Source organism: Zingiber officinale, chromosome 11B (assembly GCF_018446385.1).
Source record: "Zingiber officinale cultivar Zhangliang chromosome 11B, Zo_v1.1, whole genome shotgun sequence".
NCBI classification, from domain to species: Eukaryota; Viridiplantae; Streptophyta; class Magnoliopsida; order Zingiberales; family Zingiberaceae; genus Zingiber; species Zingiber officinale.
In genome coordinates this window covers 65,355,253-65,375,900 of record NC_056007.1, presented here as the reverse complement: position 1 = coordinate 65,375,900, position 20,648 = coordinate 65,355,253, and the positions used below count along the sequence as shown (strand labels likewise).

The 20,648-nt window shown below is 35.1% G+C and overlaps 2 protein-coding genes across 5 annotated transcripts; one reads left to right on the top strand and one right to left on the bottom strand.

The window, feature by feature from the left end:
• Positions 1–9,965: 9,965 nt before the first annotated feature.
• LOC122035143 lies at positions 9,966–14,831 on the bottom strand. 2 transcript variants are annotated; one of them, XM_042594534.1, is made up of 5 exons: positions 14,681–14,831; positions 14,509–14,598; positions 14,300–14,443; positions 14,146–14,216; positions 9,966–10,453 (listed from the first exon to the last, which is right to left on the bottom strand). In XM_042594534.1, the coding sequence occupies exons 1-5, from the start codon at positions 14,744–14,746 to the stop codon at positions 10,180–10,182; spliced, it is 645 nt and encodes a 214-aa protein (XP_042450468.1). In that variant the 5' UTR covers positions 14,747–14,831; the 3' UTR covers positions 9,966–10,179. The 2 variants fall into 2 exon arrangements, with proteins under 2 accessions (XP_042450468.1, XP_042450469.1); XM_042594535.1 differs by having other exon boundaries at positions 14,300–14,420.
• A 1,601-nt stretch (positions 14,832–16,432) lies between these two features.
• Positions 16,433–19,787, top strand: LOC122034320. Of its 3 annotated transcripts, none has more exons than XM_042593518.1 (2): positions 16,433–16,886; positions 17,526–17,614. In XM_042593518.1, exons 1-2 carry the CDS (start codon positions 16,530–16,532, stop codon positions 17,607–17,609), a joined length of 441 nt encoding a protein of 146 aa, XP_042449452.1. In that variant the 5' UTR covers positions 16,433–16,529; the 3' UTR covers positions 17,610–17,614. The 3 variants fall into 3 exon arrangements, with proteins under 3 accessions (XP_042449452.1, XP_042449453.1, XP_042449454.1); XM_042593519.1 differs by lacking the exon at positions 17,526–17,614 and adding an exon at positions 17,047–17,511; XM_042593520.1 differs by lacking the exon at positions 17,526–17,614 and adding an exon at positions 19,448–19,787 and having other exon boundaries at positions 16,438–16,886.
• The last annotated feature ends 861 nt before the right edge of the window (positions 19,788–20,648 follow it).

Sequence of the window (20,648 nt, the reverse complement as noted above, 5' to 3'; positions counted from 1 at the left end):
ATGATGTTGAGTAAATGAAGTCTTGGTAGGTTGAGGTCAATTGGATACTAGGCAAGATGAGAATACAACTTTGGTAAAGCTAAAACAGGAGTATCAGTCAATTAATAAGATGTATTGATCGATCGATGAACTTTAAACCCCAAAATTAGGATTTGAGGTGTTTTTAGGGTTTGCTATAGTAACTTGGGTTTCTGTTATAGTAGTTAGGATTGCTACAGTAATAGACTTGCTACAAACCCTAAATTGCTACAATGTTTTTGAGGTTTGCTACAATCCTCGGGTTTATGATTTCTACTACAATGTTTTTCTATAGTGCCAAATCGATTGGTGAGTTCCAAAAATCAATTGATGGTATTGTAGCAATGAACAGAAGCTTTCCAAATTAATTACCTAATTCAACTAATGACTGTAATTGATAGGTGATGTTAAGCAATCGATTGGTCAAGTGAAAAAAAGTTGTTCTATAGTTTTAAACGGTTGGATTCAATGGTAATGGATTGGTAAAGGAAAGAAATTGATTGTTAGGTGGAAATCAACCTAAATGCAACCATATAAAAGAGGGTTTCATTAAAATTTGAAGGAGCATATTCTTAAAAAGTTAGAGACAAAGTGTCATTATATTTCCCACCATTAAGAGGTTATCTCCAAAGCAACAAGCAAATTTCCAAAGCAAAGATTTGTGTAAAGTTGTTACTTTCATTTGTGTTTGTATATTTGCTTTGTTCTTGTGTTCTTTTGTAAGAAACAATTTGTAAGAGGGTTCTCCATCTCTGAAAGATATTTGAGAATGAGAAGATTCAGTGGTGGTAGATTTCTAGAACTAGGCCTTGGATTAGTCACTTTAAGAGGTCAATCAAAGTAAAAAACTATGGTGGTGTACATGTGGCATCAAGTTTTATATAAGCATTCCACTGCGCATTCAAACAACAAGCCCACAATCGAAATGAAGCGATCAAAGTTATTCGCTGCCTCTAGCTCGCAAGGTCTTAATAAGTGGTATTAGAACGATGTTACTTTTCATCAGATTAACCTCCGTCAGAGCACAAAGATAGAGGGAGAAGAAGAAGCTGAAATCTTAAGCCCTCCAATATAAATAAGTTAAAGTACTGATCATCGAAGGAGCTCAACTTCACTATGGAATCCCGGGATGGATTCAGATACGACATTCAGACACCTCCGTCCTTTGGATTGGGAGGATTCGATCAATGGAAGGAGAGGATGGAATACTTCTTGATGATGGACATTGAGAATTGGTTCATCCTAATGGAGGGATTCGAAGCCCCGAAGGATAGCAAAGGGAGACTCTTCAAGAAGAAAGAATGGACTGAGAATCAAATCTAAAAAAAATTGAGATAAATAATAAGATAGCCAAAATTTTGATTAATTTGGTCCCTAACAATGTTTTGTGTAGTATAAGTGAATATCAAGATGCCAAGGGATTGTGAACGAAGTTAATGTTGGTGCAATATCCCTAGGTCAAGGTTGACTAAGTTGACTAAGCTTGAGTTGGATCAAGTTTGAGTCTTGATGTTTGGGTTTCGATGTTTGACAATATATGGAGATTGCAGATGTAATAGTCCGATTGGGGAGATTGTTGGTGCAATTCTCGTATGGTCAAGGGATGACTAGTCTGATGTAAAGAAGAGTCATGTGGGTCAAAGGGTTGACCAGATATTTGATTGGGAAAGTCCTAACTGGAGGTTAGGCAAGGGGAAGTCCTAGTGAGGGAAGCCAGGTAGTTGGAAATCCTGGTAAGTGAAGTCAAGTGAAAGACTTAGTGAGTGAAGCTAGGAAATGGGAAAATCTTAGTGAGTGAAGGTAGATGAAAGCCCTGGTGAGTGAAGCCAGACAGATGAAAAATCCTAGTGAGTGAAGCTAGGTGAAAGCCCTGGTGAGTGAAGCCAGGCAGATGAAAAATCCTAGTGAGTGAAGCCAGACAGATGAAAAATCCTAGTGAGTGAAGCTAGGTGAAAGTCCTAGTGAGTGAAGCCAAACAGATGAAAAATCCTAATGAGTGAAGATAGGTGAAAGCCCTAGTGAGTGAAAGACGGACAAATGAAAAGTCCTAGTGAGTGAAGCTAGGTAGATGGAAAGACCTGGTGAGTGAAGCTAGATACGTGGAAATCTAGGTGGGTCAAGGTTGACCGGATACCTAGTGTTGGGAAGCCCAAATAGGTCAAAGGATTGACCGGATACTTGGCACGAGAAAATCCAAATTGGTCTAAGGGTAACTGGACATCTGGTGGAAGTCTAAGTGGGTTATGGAGGACCGGACACTTGGTACGAGACGGTAAGTCCAAGTGGGTCGATGTTGACCGGATACTTGGCAAAGGAGAAAAGTCCAAGTGGGTCAAAGGATTGACCGGACACTTGGTGAAGAAGTCCCAGCAAGTCAAGGTTAACCGGATGCTAGGCATGAGGAGTTCCAACAGGTCACGGTTGATCAGATATCGGAATTAGGGATCCTAGACTTGATTTGAGCAAGTCAAAGGGAGGCCAATCGATCAACCAATCGATTGGACTATAGTCCAATTGATCAGTCGATCGATTGGTTGTGTGCGCAAGTGAAGGTTGGCCTAATCGATCAGCCGAACGATTGGGAAGCAAAATCGTGACCACAAAGGAGCTCCCAATTGATTAGCCGATCAATTAGGCACCGCCAATCGATCGACCGATCGATTGGACAACTGAAAATCACGCGACTCGCGATAAAGGTTGAATTGATCGGGCAATCATTTCAGGCCTTCTCCAGCAGAGCATAGAGGCACTCTAAATCGATCGACCGATCAATTCAACCATCCCCAATCGATTGATCAATCAATTGGGATGTGACCGTTGTGAAGGAAGCGTCGAATTTAAAGTCATCTTCTTCACAGTGATTTAGAACCTTTTTTCTCCACTTCTTCTTGCGATTGTTCTTACAGGTTCACGCCAGTTCTTGAAGCTTTCTTGGAGCAAAGTGTTGCTGCACTTCCAAGGTCAAGAGGCGTTCCATACAAGAAGGAGAAGCAAACTAGGGTTTTGTAGATCTTGTAAGATTTGATATTGTATTAGCTTGTATTTCATTCCTCTTATATATCTGTGTGTGCGAGCTTATACGAGGCTTTTTTTCCTTCGGTAGTTACCGAGAAGGAGTTATTTCATAGTGAATGAGTGAGTGAGGGCCAAATCCTTGGATTAGTCATTTCTTCTTGAGGTGGATATCAAGTAAATCCCTTCTGTTAGCGTTGTGAGAGTTGCTTCAGTGTTTTCCGCTGCAACAACATCATCAAATCAAGCAACCGAAGCGCGACAAGCTATTCACCCCTCCCCCCTCTAGCTACAAATCGACCTTAACAGTTAACAAAACTTCATGAAGATCTGACCATGACTCAAAGTGAAGACAAGTCCAAGGACACATTGGCTCAATAACTGGAAAACTTGGAAATTGAGAGGCACTCGCTTTTCGAGATGGAGGATGAACTTGAAAAAGCATTCAACTTAAGAGTTGAGGGGGAGGGTAAATGAACAATATCGGAACAAGATGAACCTTCAACATCCAGAGTTGATGAAGAATCACATGCAACTCTTACAGCTGAAGAAGGTATAACAATTTTAACTATCAAAAATAAAGATCATATAATATGCTCTTAGTGTAAAAAAAGGAATACTATAAGAGCAAGTATCATAAATTGACGAGGAAAAAGACTAAGTTGATACCCAAAGTGAGGGATAAGCTTAAGGAGTTTGAACCCATGGTACAACAAGGGAAAGCACACATTGTGGGCTTTATATGCAATCAATGAGGGCATTATAGGAACCAATGTTCAACGGGGAGACATTAAGGAAAAGACAACAAAGGAAGCTCAAGTTTAAGGGGAAATTCCAAGGTATTATTTCATAATGCAATTCCCTTATGTCATGAAAAAAAAGCATGCTTGAAGTAAGTTTAATGAATTTAGATCTTATTATCATAAAAAAAGGATGTATAATAATTCTAAGGATATATAATTTTAGATCATATCATACTAGAACTATCTCACCTAAGGAGAGAAAAGTAGAAAATACTCTAGACAATAACTCAAAGAAGTTTAAACATTTGCCTAGAAAAATGAATATTCAAGGAAATCATGAAAAAATAAAATTTGAGGAGTATGGAACTAATCCTAAGTCTAGGAGTGGAGTCAAGATTACAAGGGAGGTCATCCTTAGAGTTGATCTTGATAAGACTACAATGACTAAGAATCCTAAGAAGCTTAAGAGAGTTATTAGGAAGGTATCTAAGGAGATTATCTTTAGTGAGTACCTAGTATATCCAAAGAGCTCCAATATATATTAAGTTCCTAAGAATGTGAGATCTTTTCACACTAGATGAGAATAGGGTGTGTTAACCCTAATTGGAATGATAGTTAACCCAATCATAGTAAATTAATATTTTAGGACATTTTCTGTTGGACCCCGTGGTTGTTTTGATGTGATCAGCCAAGTTAGTTAGGTCCTGTTTGTTGTTGATCCCTGTGTCTAAGTGTGTAGGAGCTTAGGAGCGCAGGAAGTCGAGCGGAAGACGCAGCTAGCGAGAAGGACGACACGGGAGGGAGCCGACGGGCTTGGTGCGTCCGAAGGACGAGAGAGCTGCGGAAGAGTACACTGTTGGGCGAGAAGAATGTGTGCGACGTTCGAGAGGCGTAAAGATAGGACAGAAGACTGCTCGAGGAGAAGGCCGAAAATTGAGTTCGGGTGAGGCCTATTTTTGTTGGTCGAAATCACCCAAGCAAACGGAGCTTCGGAAGTCAAAACAAAGGAGAATGCGAGCTGGAAATGCAGCTCAAGGCGCCTTCATCAAGATTGGAGGTGCCTCCACCTTTGAGGCACCTCAATCAAGCATTGGAGGCACCTCAAATCTTTGAGGCACCTTCAAACTTGTTTGAGGCACCTCAGCCCGGGTCAATTCGACCGTTTGAGCGCGGATAGAGTTTTATTCGCTTGACTTGCTTGGAGGCGCCTTGGACCTTGTTGGAGGCACCTTGGACCTTCGAGATAGGATTTTTCAAGAGCTATTTAAAGACCCCTGGAGCTAGAAAATATTCATTCATTCAAGCATTCGACTCTGTGTTCATTCCTAGCAACCTCTGAGCATTCTAAGTGTGTAAAAAGACTTCTCCACCTACAGTGAAGGAGATACTCTAGTGGAGCTGTTCAACCGTCTTGGATTAACAACCGTCTTGGTAGTAACCAAGTTAAATGCTTGTCTCCTCTTCTTTTTCTGTTATTTAGTTTTTATAGTGTTGCACCTTTGAGTTGAAAGCCTTGAGGAGGGTATAGTTTTATTTTTCAGGCAATTCACCCCCCTCTTGTCGGCCCCGCTGTACCAACATTTTCAAGGTATTGTGATCTCTTGAAAATGAGACTTAATTTTTATCCTAAGGATTTAATAGGGTATCAATAAAATAATATGAGTAATTAAGTTGATCAAATTGGCACAAATAGGATAGAATTTGAAAATGTGACAAGTGTGAGTTTTTGACACATTCAAGGGAGATAGGTCATCTATGTCAAATCGAATATTTGACATAATGATTAAATGATGACACTTAGATGAAAATTTTAAGTATTTTCTTTGTGCTATAATTACCATGCTTATGTGCTCCATTGTATACCATGAAATCATATCATACATTCATCTTGACATGATAGTATATTGTTAATTTTGATATATCTTGTTTGAGATTGATACATGTCATGTCATACATGCATCATTTAAGTTATGATAAATTTAATTTTGAAAGTTATGCATTTGATGTATATCATACTTATATATATGCATAGATTTAAATTCCTTGCAATTTAGGTCAATGACATTAGTTGACATCCAAGATAAGATGATCTAATTTAAAATGCCTAGTTAGAAATGTATAAACTCGTAGTTTAGGGAAAATGAACTTTGCATCTTACAAGAATAATATCATCATCTTATGTGTGTAGTAAGATACATTAGACACAAGTGAAACGTTATGATGATGAACTAAGTTCAAGATTCAATTTGATGTATCAAATAAGATTTAGTTCATCAAATCCAAATGAATTTTTGCATGATCAATCATGGGAAAAACTAACGTGCAAGTGATGTGTATTAAGCCCATAGATTATGGTTGGAAATAGGGTTTGAAAGTTATTTCAAAATTATTTTATAAAATCTTGGTGAAATCTATTTATTGATATGAATAACTATTGATTAGGTTGATACAAAGTTAGAGTGAAAATTGAAATTTTCAATGGTTTTTAATTTTGTGTCATTCTTTGAAAATAAGATGTATTTTCATAGATAATTATTTTTCCCTGATAGTGTTTGACATAATGATGTATGTATGAAATTTTATATATATTTTAAAAATCATAGAATTACTTTTGCATTTTTGAAATTGAGTCTGAAATTAAATTTTAGAGCAATAATCGACTGCTGTAAAGTAGCAATCAATTACTTCACTAGTTTTGGGCTAAAATAGATTTGTTTAAGTCATTTAAGCTTACTCTTAGATATTTTAACTATTTCTAAAACTCTGTTATGCTTAGATAAATATTCAAAGATGATTTTATTGAAGAAAATGAGAAAGAGAAATTAAAAAGATAAGAAATGGAATTAAGGGGGAGATTTAGATTCAAGATAAGAAATGGAATTAAGGGGGAGATTTAGATTCAAGATTGAAGTTCTTAACCTCATGACTTAGATTTTGAAATTTCTTAAAAGGTTTAGAAACTTCAAACCAATGTTAGTACAATGATTAAAGTTGGAGTATGCTTTGAGGGGAAGGTTCAAGCATGATTTCAATATGAAAAGGGGTGAATGAAGGAATTTAAGAAGGATAATGGATGTATGCTCAATGTTGAGCATTAGAGACAATCAAAGGTAGGAGACCCCTTCATTGTAATGATTGGAAGGTTAAAATAGAAGAAGTGTGAAGGGTTCAGGTTAGAAAACCATGATTAGCATGAGAAGTAGGATGTTAGGTTAATGATTTATCCTAATTTAAACATATTATCAAACATAAAAAAGGAAGATTGTTAGTACAATCGACCCCAGGTTAAGATTGGCTAGGCTGACCAAGCTCAAGTTGATTTGAGTAGGATTTCAATTTTTTACCAATATATTAGTTGGTCAAGTGATCAGAGGTTGAGAAGATCAAGATTAACTGGATACTTGATAGTCGATCAATATCATTAGTTAATTGAGGAAGAGTCAAGTAGGTCAAGATTTTTTTAAACGGATACTTGTTACAAGATATGAAAAGTCTAAATGAATCACGGTTGACCAAACACTATTAGAAGTCCAACAAGGAGTTGGTAAAAGGAAAGTCCAAGTGAGTCATTGTTAACTGGACACTTGGTAATCGGAGATGACAGAAGTCCAAATGGATAATGGAGGGCCAAATATTTGCCATGAGAAGCAAAGTCCAAGTGAATCATGGATGATCAGACACTTGACATGTGGAAGAAAGTCCTAATAGGTCATAAAGGATCGGATGTTAGGTAAGAATGGTGAAATCTTGGCAATTCAAACTTGGTCGTATGCTACGCAATGAAAAGTCCTGACAGATCAAAGTTGACCGAATGCTAGATAATAGAAAGTCTCACCAAGTCAAGGCCATTTGGGATATTGAGTAAAGAAAGTCTTGGTTTGGTTGAGATCAATCGGATACTAGGCAATATGAGAATACAATTTTGGTAAAGCTAAAATAGGAATATCAGTTGATTGATAGGGTGTATCGATCGATGAATTTGAGGTGTTTTTATGATTTACTACAGTAACTAGGGGTTTCCTATAGTGTTTTAGGGATTTGCTAAAATACTCGTGCTTAGGGTTTCAACTACAGTGTTTTCCTATTGTGTGAACCAATTGGTGAGTTCCAGCAATCGACTGATGGCAATGTAGTAGCGAATAGAACTTTCTCGAATCAATTGTCCAGTTCGACTGATAATTGTCAATCTATTGGTCAAGTAAAAAAAGAGTTATTCTGTAGTTTTAAATGGTCGAATTCGATGACAATCAATTGATGAAGGTAAATAATCGATTGTTAGGTAGAAATTGTTGGACAAAATAATCTGTTGTCGGTAGGGGTGAGTATTCGGTTAAAACCGAACCGAACCGAACCGAACCGATTTGTTTTCGAATAAACCGAACCGAACCGATTTTTGATAAAAACCGAACCGAACCGAACCGAATTTTCAAGAAAACCGAACAAACCGAACCAAACAAACCGAATAAACCGATTTTTTCTAAAAATTTGATTTAGCTTAATAAAAATTTGGTTTGGTCTAAAATTTATGGTCTAAAAAACCGATTTGGTTTAAAAATTCGGTCTATTCGGTTTATTCGGTTTAACCGAATAAAAAAAAATCAAAACCGAACCCGAACCGAATTAACCGATTTTTTAGAAATAAAAATCGAATTTCCGAATAAACCGAACCGAATTTTTAAATTCGGTCGGTTTAATCGGTTTATTCGGTTTAACCGAACTTTTGCTCACCCCTAGTTGTCGGAGATTTGGGGAGTTAGCTGAATTTTAAAATTACACAGAATTTAAATTCAACTTACAATAGAGATGACCTGAGCGGATGATCTCAGACTGCTAGCAGAGACTGGTTTCTGTTACGTATAGAAGAGCGGACTTAGTCGTCGAGCGGGCAGATCAGCCGAGCTACAGGTCTGCGTTGTAGAGCAACTTGAGCAGGTCTGCAGAGCAGCCTTGATAGAGTAGACAGGTCAACCGGGAAAACTGACTGAGGCCTGCGAGAGTCGCAGTTTCCTTGAAACAAATTCGCCTTGACCTCCGGCTGTGTTTCGTGAGCCGAATTCAAATTGAACTTTGATTATTTTTATGTAATTTTAATTTAAATATGATTAAATTAAAATTTGAATAATTTTAACCAATTTAAGTTGTTTTGAACTATAATTCAATTCTATTCGAATCAAAGTTCAAATAATTTAAGCCGAACTCGAGCTTGATTTCGAACACGCTTGAGATAAAATAAATCAACACGCTTGAGATAAAATTAATATTTGAATCTCATATATTTTTCAAACTCGAATTTAAATATTAATATTTTTTATATTATTCAACTCGATTTGATTAAATTACACCCGTAACTATAATATTACAGGAAGTAACAATGTTTTCGGATAAAATATCTAACAGCTCTGTTTGACTTCTTTTTTTTTTTTTTTTTTTTTTTTTTTAAAGAGATGTACTTTTAATTATTTACTTAATTTGGGTGCGTTTTGATTTTTACCCGTATATTATTTTGCTTAGATGTTTATGATTGATTGATAGTTAGGATAAATCATAATTTGAAAATAGAATAATTTTCTTAAGAAATATGTTGTATATACGGTGACAAAAAGTTAGTGTATTTAATTTGTATCAACCTGGGAGAAGATAAAATTAACTTTCGCTGGCCGATCTCGGACAATGTCCCTTTGTGGCTAAGTGAGTAGTGCGGTTTGGTCGACATCTATTTTTGAACAACTAGTGTACGGAACTTGTATGATCCAGTTTTCGAAACTTACTAAATTAATTTGAAGAATAACTAGATTTCCTAAATCTAAACACCTGATGATGTTAAGGTCAAGGGGAAAAAACAATATAGTTTTGGAAATTTTGAATGATCAGATTAATTTATAAAATTTTAGAGAGTGAAACGATAAACTGGACTTCACAGAAGAGGAGAGCTCGACCATATTATTTTGTGTTAGTAATATTGTTTAAGTTTATTATGATTTAATATGTGAATAAGTTTTAGGTGTTTGGATATAACGGTAAATAATATTATTTTTCATGCACATCAGCAATTTATGAAGAAGTATGCAATGCGAGTGTCAATTGCTAATTCTCCTAAAAGTAAAAAAGTTAACTTGAAGCTTGACGCAAATCAAATGAATCCCGCTGGCTAACTTACCACATGACATTATATGGAGCAAGGTCCAAAGAAGATTTCAAGAACCCGTGTAATTAAGAAAATAAAATAAAAAATTATGCATTGTCTGTCATGGGAAGATTCAATATGCTTCCAATTGATACAGGTAGTTTATATGTTTGCCACCCGACCAATTTTTGCTTGTTCTAGAATATAGTAAGGCCACAGAATGTTTGCACTATTGTCACAGGTAAAAGATAATGAAGCAAACCAGATTTCTGATGGAGATGATTAATCTCGAACCTTATGTTTTTTCTTCTTCTGCTTGTTTCTTCCTGAGCTGGGTTCTGAAACGGCACCATCAGGGGAGTTGTTGCGGGTCTTTTGTTTCTTGGTCTTCGACACAGTTCTGGATGCAAAATCCATGTTTTTCTCTGACAAACTTGATGATCTTGTATCTTCAACCTCATTGTTTTCAGACTCCATCTTGCACAGTTTCTTACTGAGATTTCTTTCATAAGCCTTCTTTGCTTCGTCATAAGGAAGTAAACCCCACTCCATCATCCTACAACGGATCAGCCATATGCACTAATTTTAAAATACTGCGTATCTTGTTAAGTTATGCAGCAGAGGAATATTCATAACAGAATGAGGAAAAAGAAACAAACATAAATGATGTTCGACAAGTTCACATATCAGTAACAAAGTTGAGATGGCATATATAATAATATACACATCATCTATAACTTCACTTTGTGATTACTTATTCAACGTCAAATCATGAGTCAATTTATCAGCGGAACACATTTGATCTCCTACACATCTGTAGTGTTAATTATCAGGATTTCTTTTTAAGCTACTTGATATTCTCAGGCAATTATAAGGCAACAAAACCCAATGCCTTTTTTGCTCCCTCCCACAGACTCACAGCTGTAAGTACCCCACCGAGACCAACAACAGCTTGATATGGAAAATTACAGGTCAATATAGGACAACTTATTGGTTCCATTACCTCTTGTGCATGAGATCTCTGTATTTACTTGGACAAATATCTACTAACTTCACTTGGTTCCCAACTTCCTTTACTTTCGGATTGGTCCTTTCAGTGAATCAAGTATTCATGTCTTGGTCTTGGAAGCTTGGCCAGTCTATGGATAAGGATATTGTTGCTTCTTTGTCATTTTGGGCGTGCAAGGTAAGTTTAGTGACTCCTTCCCTCAGTCACTTAGAAAGTACTTAGATTATAGTTGAAGCATACTTAGGTTGCCCCCTAATATGATCTTTGTTTTCTTAGAAAGGTTTAAGAATATTTATATGGAGAACAAGATGAATATTGTTAGAGGAGGAAAGGTCAAACTTATAGGTAAAATTTTTCAACCTAATTAATGATTTTGAGTGACCCTTCCTTGAACTTCTGTTGGGGAATATAGCTTTATGAGGGCCATATCTCAAACATGAAACTCCATGAATCTTCTCTTTTCATCGGCCCATTTCTTTATCTTTTGTAAGGCAATACCAATTGATTTAGTTGTTGGTGTACAAAGATAATCTCAAAAGAGCTCTTTCTATTAATTTACTCCAGTGCAACTTATAGGAGAACTGGATAATATTTAGCAACTCGCCCTATCCTTCTAGTAGACACCCACATAGTGCCATAGATATTCCTCCAAAATGGCATTTACTCAGTTTGGCCATTTGTTTGTAGGTGTATGGCTATAACATATTCAAATCTGAGTCATGTATAGTCTCCAAAATCTTCTACTGACTTCCAAGTCTTTATCACTTAACAATGATCTTTGAAACAACCAATATTTCATTGCTATTTTAAAAAGTAGTGGGTTGTCTTTTCAACTGAGCATTCATTGGACACCAGAATAAGAGTCACATGAAACTCCATGAATCTACTCTTTTCATCGTCCCATTTCTTTATCTTTTGGAGTAAGGTCATACATATTGATTTAGTCATTGGTGCACAATGCTAAGCTAATCTCAAAAGGGCTCTTTCTATTAATTTTCTCCAGTGCAAGTTATAAGAGAACTGGACATTTAGCAACTCACCCTATCCTTCTAGTCAACACCCACATAGTGCCATAGATATTCCTCTAAAATGGCATTTACTCAGTTTGGCCATTTGTTTGTAGGTGCATGACCTATAAGGTATTCATATATGAGTCAAGCATAGCCTGAAAAGCTCTCTCTCCAAAATCTTCTAATCACTCCCGAGTCTTCTAATTCATAAGTATGTTCAAGTTACTTTATTCAATAAAGAGAGAGATGTCACAGAGATATCATAAGTTTTTGTTACAAAGAACAAAGGTCTACTAAAGCAAGGAAAATCTAAAGATAAATCTTAGTCTAGAGAAAAGATCAAACATTATCACTGTGGTAAGTCAGTCACATAACAAGATTACAGGATTTGCAAAAGAAACAAAACAGTGAGAAGATAATAAAATGATCAAAATACAACAGCTCAGTGCCACAAGTTGTAACACTTGAGAAGACGAAAATTGAGATCACAGGGAATACTTATGTGAAAGAGATAATTGATTCAGTTGTAACTCCTAGAAAAGAATTATTTTCTATGTACAAAGCTGGTGTTTTTGACAAAGTAAAAATGGGCAACAACAGTTTGACTATTGTAAGAACTAAGATGTGGGCATTGGAACCAATGTTTACACTTGTATTGAAGGATCTGCTGCACGTGTCAAATCTTCCAATGAATCTGATTTCTACACATGCCTTAAACTTATAAAATATCACAATTATTTTTAAAGTGGAAGCTCATCAAAGAAATAATAGTGATTGCTAGAGGCAAAGCCAACTGTACACTTTACAAGACTCAAGAAAATTACTGCAAGATAACTTGGATGCATTGGAAGATAGAAATCTCTCAAGATCTATAGTATAGGAGACTAGGCCAAATGAGTGAAAAGGACTGAATATCTTAGCATAGGACATATGAATGAAAAGGACTGAACATCTTAGCAAAGAGTCTCTTAATTCCTATAGTAAAGGTATTACTTGCTGCTTGTAATGATTGTTTAGTTGGTAAGCAACATAAGGTCTTCTTTACAAAATTCTCTAAAAGAAAGAAAAATATTAGTTATCTGGTCTATTTGAATATCTGTGGTCCTTTAGAGACAGAGATGGTGTAATGGGTACTTTCTCACATATATTGATGATTCTTCAAAGAAAGTATGAGTTTACTCCTTGAGAACTAAAAACCAGTCAAAAAATTTGAAAGTGCATGCCATGAAAGAACAAGAAACAAGTGAACTTTAAGGTGGACTGGAACAAAAATGGTGGCCAGTATGCATCTACTCAATTGGGCTGTTGTTTATCAGAATGCAACATCAAATAAGAGAAGGTTGTACCTGAAATTCCCCAGAACAACAAGATAGCATATATAAGAACAAGATTATTATTGAAATGCTCAAATGTATGATCGAGATGGCAATTTGCTAACTTTTTTAAAGGATGAAGGCACCTAGACTGTTGCTTGCTTGATTAACTTTTAGTGTCGTAAGTCAGAAAGCATATAAAATGGTAAGGATGTCTTATAGTTTTTTATTGCAGAGTTCTAGTACATCTGTACATGCACCAAACAAAAGACGTTAGAAGCTCAATGACAAGACTATTCATCGTCCATGCTATATTGGTGCATTCATACCTATTATTTTCTTAATCATCATATGTAATATCTACATACATAGAGCTTCCATCACGTGAATGAATCATCCAATTCCCCCTATTTTGTTGTTTTGCACTAGGAAAATTCAGGAAAAACAGAAGCGTATCATACCTGGCAGGATCGTTTGAACAAAGTTAAAGAATATACAGACTAAAAAGTAAAAGTCACTGTTAAAATATCAATACAAAACATACTTGATCCCATTTCTCCCAACATTATCCATCCTCACTCCTGTTTATGCAAAGATTAAATGAGATACGGCAGATCATCCTCATGGACAACTCAACTAACCACAATCAAGTTATATGGCACACCAGACCCCTCTCGTGCAACTACATCATGACATAACACCTAGTGCTTGGATCAAACTCCAAAACGTGATAAGATGAAATCATTGGGAGTAAGTGTACCTTAATATGTATTTACTTTGGTTTGTTTATATATTGCCCAAACCAACATAGAAAGTATCATCTATAAATCAAGCACAGGCAAACAACTGAATGACCCATAACCATATTACCACCTTCCATTTCATATAATTTGCAGGCAATTAAGTAAACCTTTACCACAATGCAGGCAATTCATCCTCCGGAAGCTTCTGGTAGAGCGTCTCAAGGAATATCCTAAACGGCTCTCTCTGCATTTGAAAAAGTAATCATCAAGACATGCAAACCAAGTTGAAGCTGGAAGTATAAACTCCAATAGATGAGTGGAAAAAACCTGATCCAGGGTTTTATATCTCTGCCCTGGCAAACAAGATTCACTCTCTACTTCTTGCTCCAAATCCCATTTACAAGTCTTCGCCTTTTCGTTCTTTGTCTTCCTGCTTTTTTTGGTGCAACTACCCTCGAAGAAATCAGCAGTCTACAGTACGCAACAAGAGTGGGAGAAATAAAAGGAAGAGCACAAAAGCCAAGCTAAGATAAAACCTCAGTAGTCTCAGATTTGTGGTGTTTTTGTTCTTCTTCTCGAAGTGGCATGCTGCTACTCTTCCCATCTCCTGTCCCCTTTCTTTTTCGCTGCATCCCCCGTGTTAAATTCACATCATTCACCATCATAAAATATAGGAATTTAACGAACACAAGGAATTGAGCAAAAAACCTTCATTTCCCGGGAGATCGTCCGACGAGGAGTCGACGTTGTCGTATCCTCCGGCGGCGAAGCCATCTATTTCCGCAGTTCTACTTCACTCGCTGATGGATTCCCTCAAATACTCACATCCACAAGAATCATGACATCCTAACCGTCCACTACTCCTTTTAGTAATATTTCAGCCGCTCATAGATAACGGATCAAATAAATCTTGCATTCGCTAGGATGTTGATATCCGTCTAGGTTTCATCGTCAGTTGTTAAGAGGATTCAAAAAGGAACCTCTCTTTTTAATAAATTCCAATCTTTTTTTTATGTACCCAAAAATCGCCCATATATATATTTTTTTAATTCTAAAACTATTCTCAGTTCAGTATACAATAATATTTAGACTAACAATTAAGAATCAAAATTTGAATTTCAACCGGATGAATATTTTGAGGACCAACATGTATAAATGGGTGTGATCATGTCCCCGAGATTATGATATTACGGTAAAATATTTAGATTATCATTCAGATATTTATAATTTGATCTCTAATTATAATATATTTATAGAAATTTTATCTCTAAATAAGCGACGCAATCAAAAGATGTTGAGCTTCTAGGCTGATTGCTACATGTACTTTTCGATTTATCCTAATAATCGATGGAAAACTTTCATAAGACCAAATCGATCATCCAAAGATAATTAATTAGATTAATTGGAATTATAATGTGATGACATATTAAAATAAATTAACTTAATTTAATTAAAATTATTAAATATAAATACTGATATATTAAAAATACCCTTTATCAATTTCATTAAAATTATTTATATTTCATTTAAAATAATTTAAAATTATTATAGTAATTATATAATGCGGGAATAAAAAGAATTTTGATAAATATAGAAAGATGCTATGTTTTGATTTTTTTTTTAAATAAATACCCTATTGAAATAATCAAGAGCTACTTGTGATTTGTTGGCATGTAAACAAGCTAAGTCAGAGTCAAATTCTACTGTATTCAAATTTATTTGATAAAAAAATCAAGTCGAATTCAAAATAAATTAAGTTATGAAAATAATTATTCTTGACTTATTTTCTTTTCTTGTTTTTATAACTTTGAGCTTCATTTTTTTAAATGATATTCAACTCACAATTTAAATATATTTAATTGTTTAAATTTTTTATATTTTAAACTTCTTTTTGTTGGTTATTGAATTTGTTCGCAATCAATTTTCGACGGAGATCCTCAAGAAAAAATTCCTCCTACATTTTGACATCGGCTATAAGTTAATTCTACGATTTATTTTTTTTCATATAATACAAGAGACTATGAAAGAGATGAGCATAATCATCTTTTACTACAATTAAAATTGTTCAAAATTTTAACAAATTAAATATGTATATGTTTAAATTTGTTATTTAATTTAATAAATTATTTTATCTTATTTATTTAATTGATCTAATATATATTAAATAAATATAAATAAATTATTATCAAATTAAACATCAAAATTATTCACCAGATAGATTTAATTATAACCTTCTCGATTTGCATCCAAGATATTTCTCAATAATGGGAAACTCAATGGGCATGGAGCTCTTTCGTTTTTTTTTTTTTTTTAATTAAAATATTTTTAAAATTTTAGTTTTTGTTTAATCAAATTAAAAATAAAGGAGTTGTACGACATAAATTGTTAAAAGTTTTTTTTTCCCCCTTGGATGGCACAGTGAATTGAGAATTGGGATCCAATGCCATGAGATATAATCGAATTCGGATCCGAGGGTTTAGGGTTATCGGGATCCAGCCCCAAAATTTCTTCCGGCGATTCATCTCCTTCAACCATCCCCGCCATCCGACCCGTCGTGATGTTGAAGTTTCTGTCGAAGGTGCGGGTGGAGTTCAATGCGCTAGACCCACGGAAGGCGGCGTGTGTGGAGATCCTGGCGCTGTGCAACGGCCGCAAGGCCAAGGAGTCCAACCCCGCTTGCCAGGTCGAGCTGCAGCGACGCACGGATGACAGCCCACCACGGGTAGTCGTAACCTACGTCAACGGTGTCGAAGAAGTTATCGACGCAGCCGCTACTCCTGCCCAAGTCATCCGCAAGCAGATACTCGACCGGGGGCAACTCCTAGAAACCGAGCAAATGTTCCGTGAAGCCGGAGTTGTGTGGCCCGTGCTCATCCCCGAGGAGGAGATCCACCAGTCATTCCCGGGTACTAAGGTGCGTGCTTCTTGTTGGTGCTCTTTTAGGTTTCGAGCTCACATTTAATTTACTCTCAATCAACCGTTTCTCTATTTTATCACCATGTTTTAGGTTCTGTTTATTCTGTTTTTTCTTTATTTGAAAATTGAGTTGATTTATTAACTTCTTCCTCTAATAGTTCGAGACTACCATTGTGTTTGAAGACCTTTCAATAGTCAACATGGGATTATGAGACTACCATTGTGTTTATGATGCTCAAAACTCTTATCTTATGATTTTGACAAATGACAATAGAAGACCAACAATGTGGATCATCAAAATGTTTTGGCCGAAACATTTTTGAGACCACTATTATCTTTATGATGCTCCCAAGTGATGTAGCACAAGAAGAGATTGAATGTTGGGAGGAATACTTTCAGACTTTTGGTGTTCAAAATGATAAAAAATAAGATTATCATTCAATTCTCTATACTCTGAGGAAAGATATAAAATATTTTAAAAAGTTATCTTGAAATATGAGGTATGTCCATTTATTCTCTATACTCTAAGGAAAGGCTTGTCATTTTTCATTATCTTCAATAATACGATGATTATTTAATTAAACATAAGTTTCATGCTGGTAGTTGCTACAACTATTTTCTTTTTGATAATGTCAAGGATATAGCAAATTACGGGTTACTGCCGTGTGACCTGAGATCACGGGTTCGAGTCGCGGAAACAACCTCTTACAATGCAGGATAAGGCTACTACGTACAATAGACTCAATATGTTTCGACCCTTCCTCAGGACCTCATATTGGCAGGAGCTTCATGCATCAGACTGTCCAAGGATATAGCAAATTACCCATTTTATAGTTTATGTTCTATTGAACATTAGTGAAATTGTTACACCTTTCAATCTTTTCAGCATGCTATACTGGACACTATTGTGCCCATGGTCTTTGCTGAATGAAGAAAGGGGCATTCAATCAATCTATATCATTGACATGATTATGGTTTCAGGTTCTACTGGACCTTGATTGAAGTTGTTACACCTCCTTTCAATCTTCATCTTCCTAGTATTATGTCCATGGATCATGGGCATTGCTGATTGAAGAATGAGATATACTAATGATCTATATAAATTCAGACAAAGTGCTTTGGTGCTGCTGGCCCATTCTCTTTCTCTATGCTAATCTTAGCAGAATACAAGATTGTTGTGCCCATGGTCTTCGCTGAATGAAGAAAGAAATATTCTATCAGTCTATATCATTGACATGGTATATCATGCTAATCATGTCAATGATATAGCAAGTTATCTGTTACATGCTAATCTTTGCAGAATACTAGATTTTTGGCCCCATTCCTTAACTCTTTTATAATTAAAAAAGGAAGAGAACCGGACCTAGAATATAAACTATAATCCATATTAATTGATCATAAGCAGAATCTGTGTTATCCACAATCATTTCTTAATTTGTATTTGCTAATTAAACCTTTTCTCACTCATATTTCTACGTGTCCTTTCTTTATCAAGGTACCATTTCTTCTATAGGTCAGTTGAAAGGATCTGATAAATGCAATTTGTAAGGATTGAATAATTGAAAAAATGCCTTCTAGTTTTATCAGTAAAATCCATGATAATAAAAATCATCAGAAAGACTTGTAGAATGATCAGAGGTTTAAAGATATCAGAGGATGAGAATTTAAAGCTAATCCTTTACTTAGCATGGCTTCTTTTATGTGAGTAAAGCTTTAGTTAGCATGACTGCTATGTTTTGCTTGTTTTCTTAATAAATCAGAGTTAATTTTGACTCTCTTCTTTTGTGTAAAAAATGCAATTCCAAATTTATTTTGCTTTGGGCTTCTTCATTCTAGTTTTACTTCTTGTGTCTCACAACCTGAAATGCATTGTGCTTGAAAATGGTAAACTTTACTGAAGTGATTTTCATGCTTTATGTAAGAAATAGTTTGCCTGTCAATCAAACACAAATGGATAATCCTAACAAGTAAATTTGCAGCATTGATGAGCCAATTATTTTTGGTTCTCTAGCGAACTTTTAGAGCAGGTTCCTCAAAAACCAACATGACCCATTTTCTACTTAGTGGCTTTTTTTTTATCTCCTAGTTGTATTGTGCAGCAATTTTTTTTTTAATCAAAGGCATTGAAAAACAAGAGCAAACACTTTGGTAGGGGGATTGGGGCAGCTATGAAACCCAATTTAGGAGAAATAATCAGCCATGTATTAGCATCTTTTATCAGTAACCCTTTATGTCATCATCTCTTTGTTATATTGTCTATTTGTTCATAACTGCATAAACAACATTTAGCTTGGTAATGACATTCAAAGTTTTTTACATATGCATACAGATACATATTACAGAACGTACTGTGGTTGCTTTTACAATTCTCTAGAACATAGTTAAACATAGATTATTCCATTAAAACACAAATCATATTATTGAGATCAGGAATATTTTTTGATGGGTTTATATCACCTGTTATCCATCTTCTGCTTTGTGTCATTCATTGAGATTTCATTGCATTCTTTCTAATTGGATTGAGAGCCCAGTTAATGTAAGATATTCCTTCTTCTATAGCCAAAGAAAGCTGAAGATAAGAACCAGTGACATTGGCACTCGATCCAGGTTTTCTAGAGACCTTTTTTGGAAGAAAAATATTTTCAAGAAACCAATTTTCACCCATATTAGTCTTTCGAGATGCAGTTTGGAGTTGGCCTCCCATAGCAAACTAAGTTTGTGATCCTTGATTTCTGGCTTGTGACATTTTTTAGTAAGCTTTGCTTGTTTACGAATCTAGTCTAAATCGGACTATTCTATACCAGGAGATGACTGGATTTTAGTTTGATTGTTAAAAAACATGTCATTTCCTCTATAGCATTGGTGAGTAACTTATGATGCATTCTTCCTCGTTTAATCATATTGAACTCTATTAAAGACAGTTGCATTTGTTGTTCAGTCTATATGTTTCATAAATTGCTTCACCATTCATTCATTTATGAATTACATCTACTCAATCTAAATCATTGTTGAAAGTTTTGCCTTTGCTTTGTCATCACCATGAAACTGCATATAATCTGAGCTGACGTGGACCGATGTGTTTGTGAAGTCCATCATGATTTCCTTTTGATCAACAAATAGACAAGCTAGCTGCCGGATAATGTAGGATTTTTTTTTTAAGTTGTTTTAGAATAAGGGAACAAAATCCAAATGGAGTGCTGCATATTTTTAGAGCCTGATCCTTAAACTTACCATTCATTATCTTTAGGCACCAACTCTCAGGACCTGTTTCCTAAACTGGGAAAGAAAGAAAATCTGAGAAGATGAATACTATGGAAGATAAATATTTTTTTTTAAAAAAAAAGTGTGGAAAGAAAGGTGCTTACCTGAGACAAAATAAAAGACAGACAGAAAGTTAAACATAATAATAAAAAATTATTTTACAGTGAGTTCTAATTATCTTTTTACTATGTTCAGTGATCTATTACACCACCAGATATCTATTAATGGAGCTAGGTCTTAAATGAACTGAATATTTAATGAACATGTTTGGTGGTAGGTTCCATAACATTCGTTTATACTTATTCAATAGTAAAAGTATGTATAAAATAAATAAATTTGAATATTGGTAATTCTCTCATGTTTATAAATAAAATGCATCAATAATTTATGAATAAATTCATTTATTAAGTTATATAAAATTTAATTATAAATTTAATTTGTATTCAACTACATAAAAAATAATATAAATTTAAAATACTTAACTTAATTATACGGATAA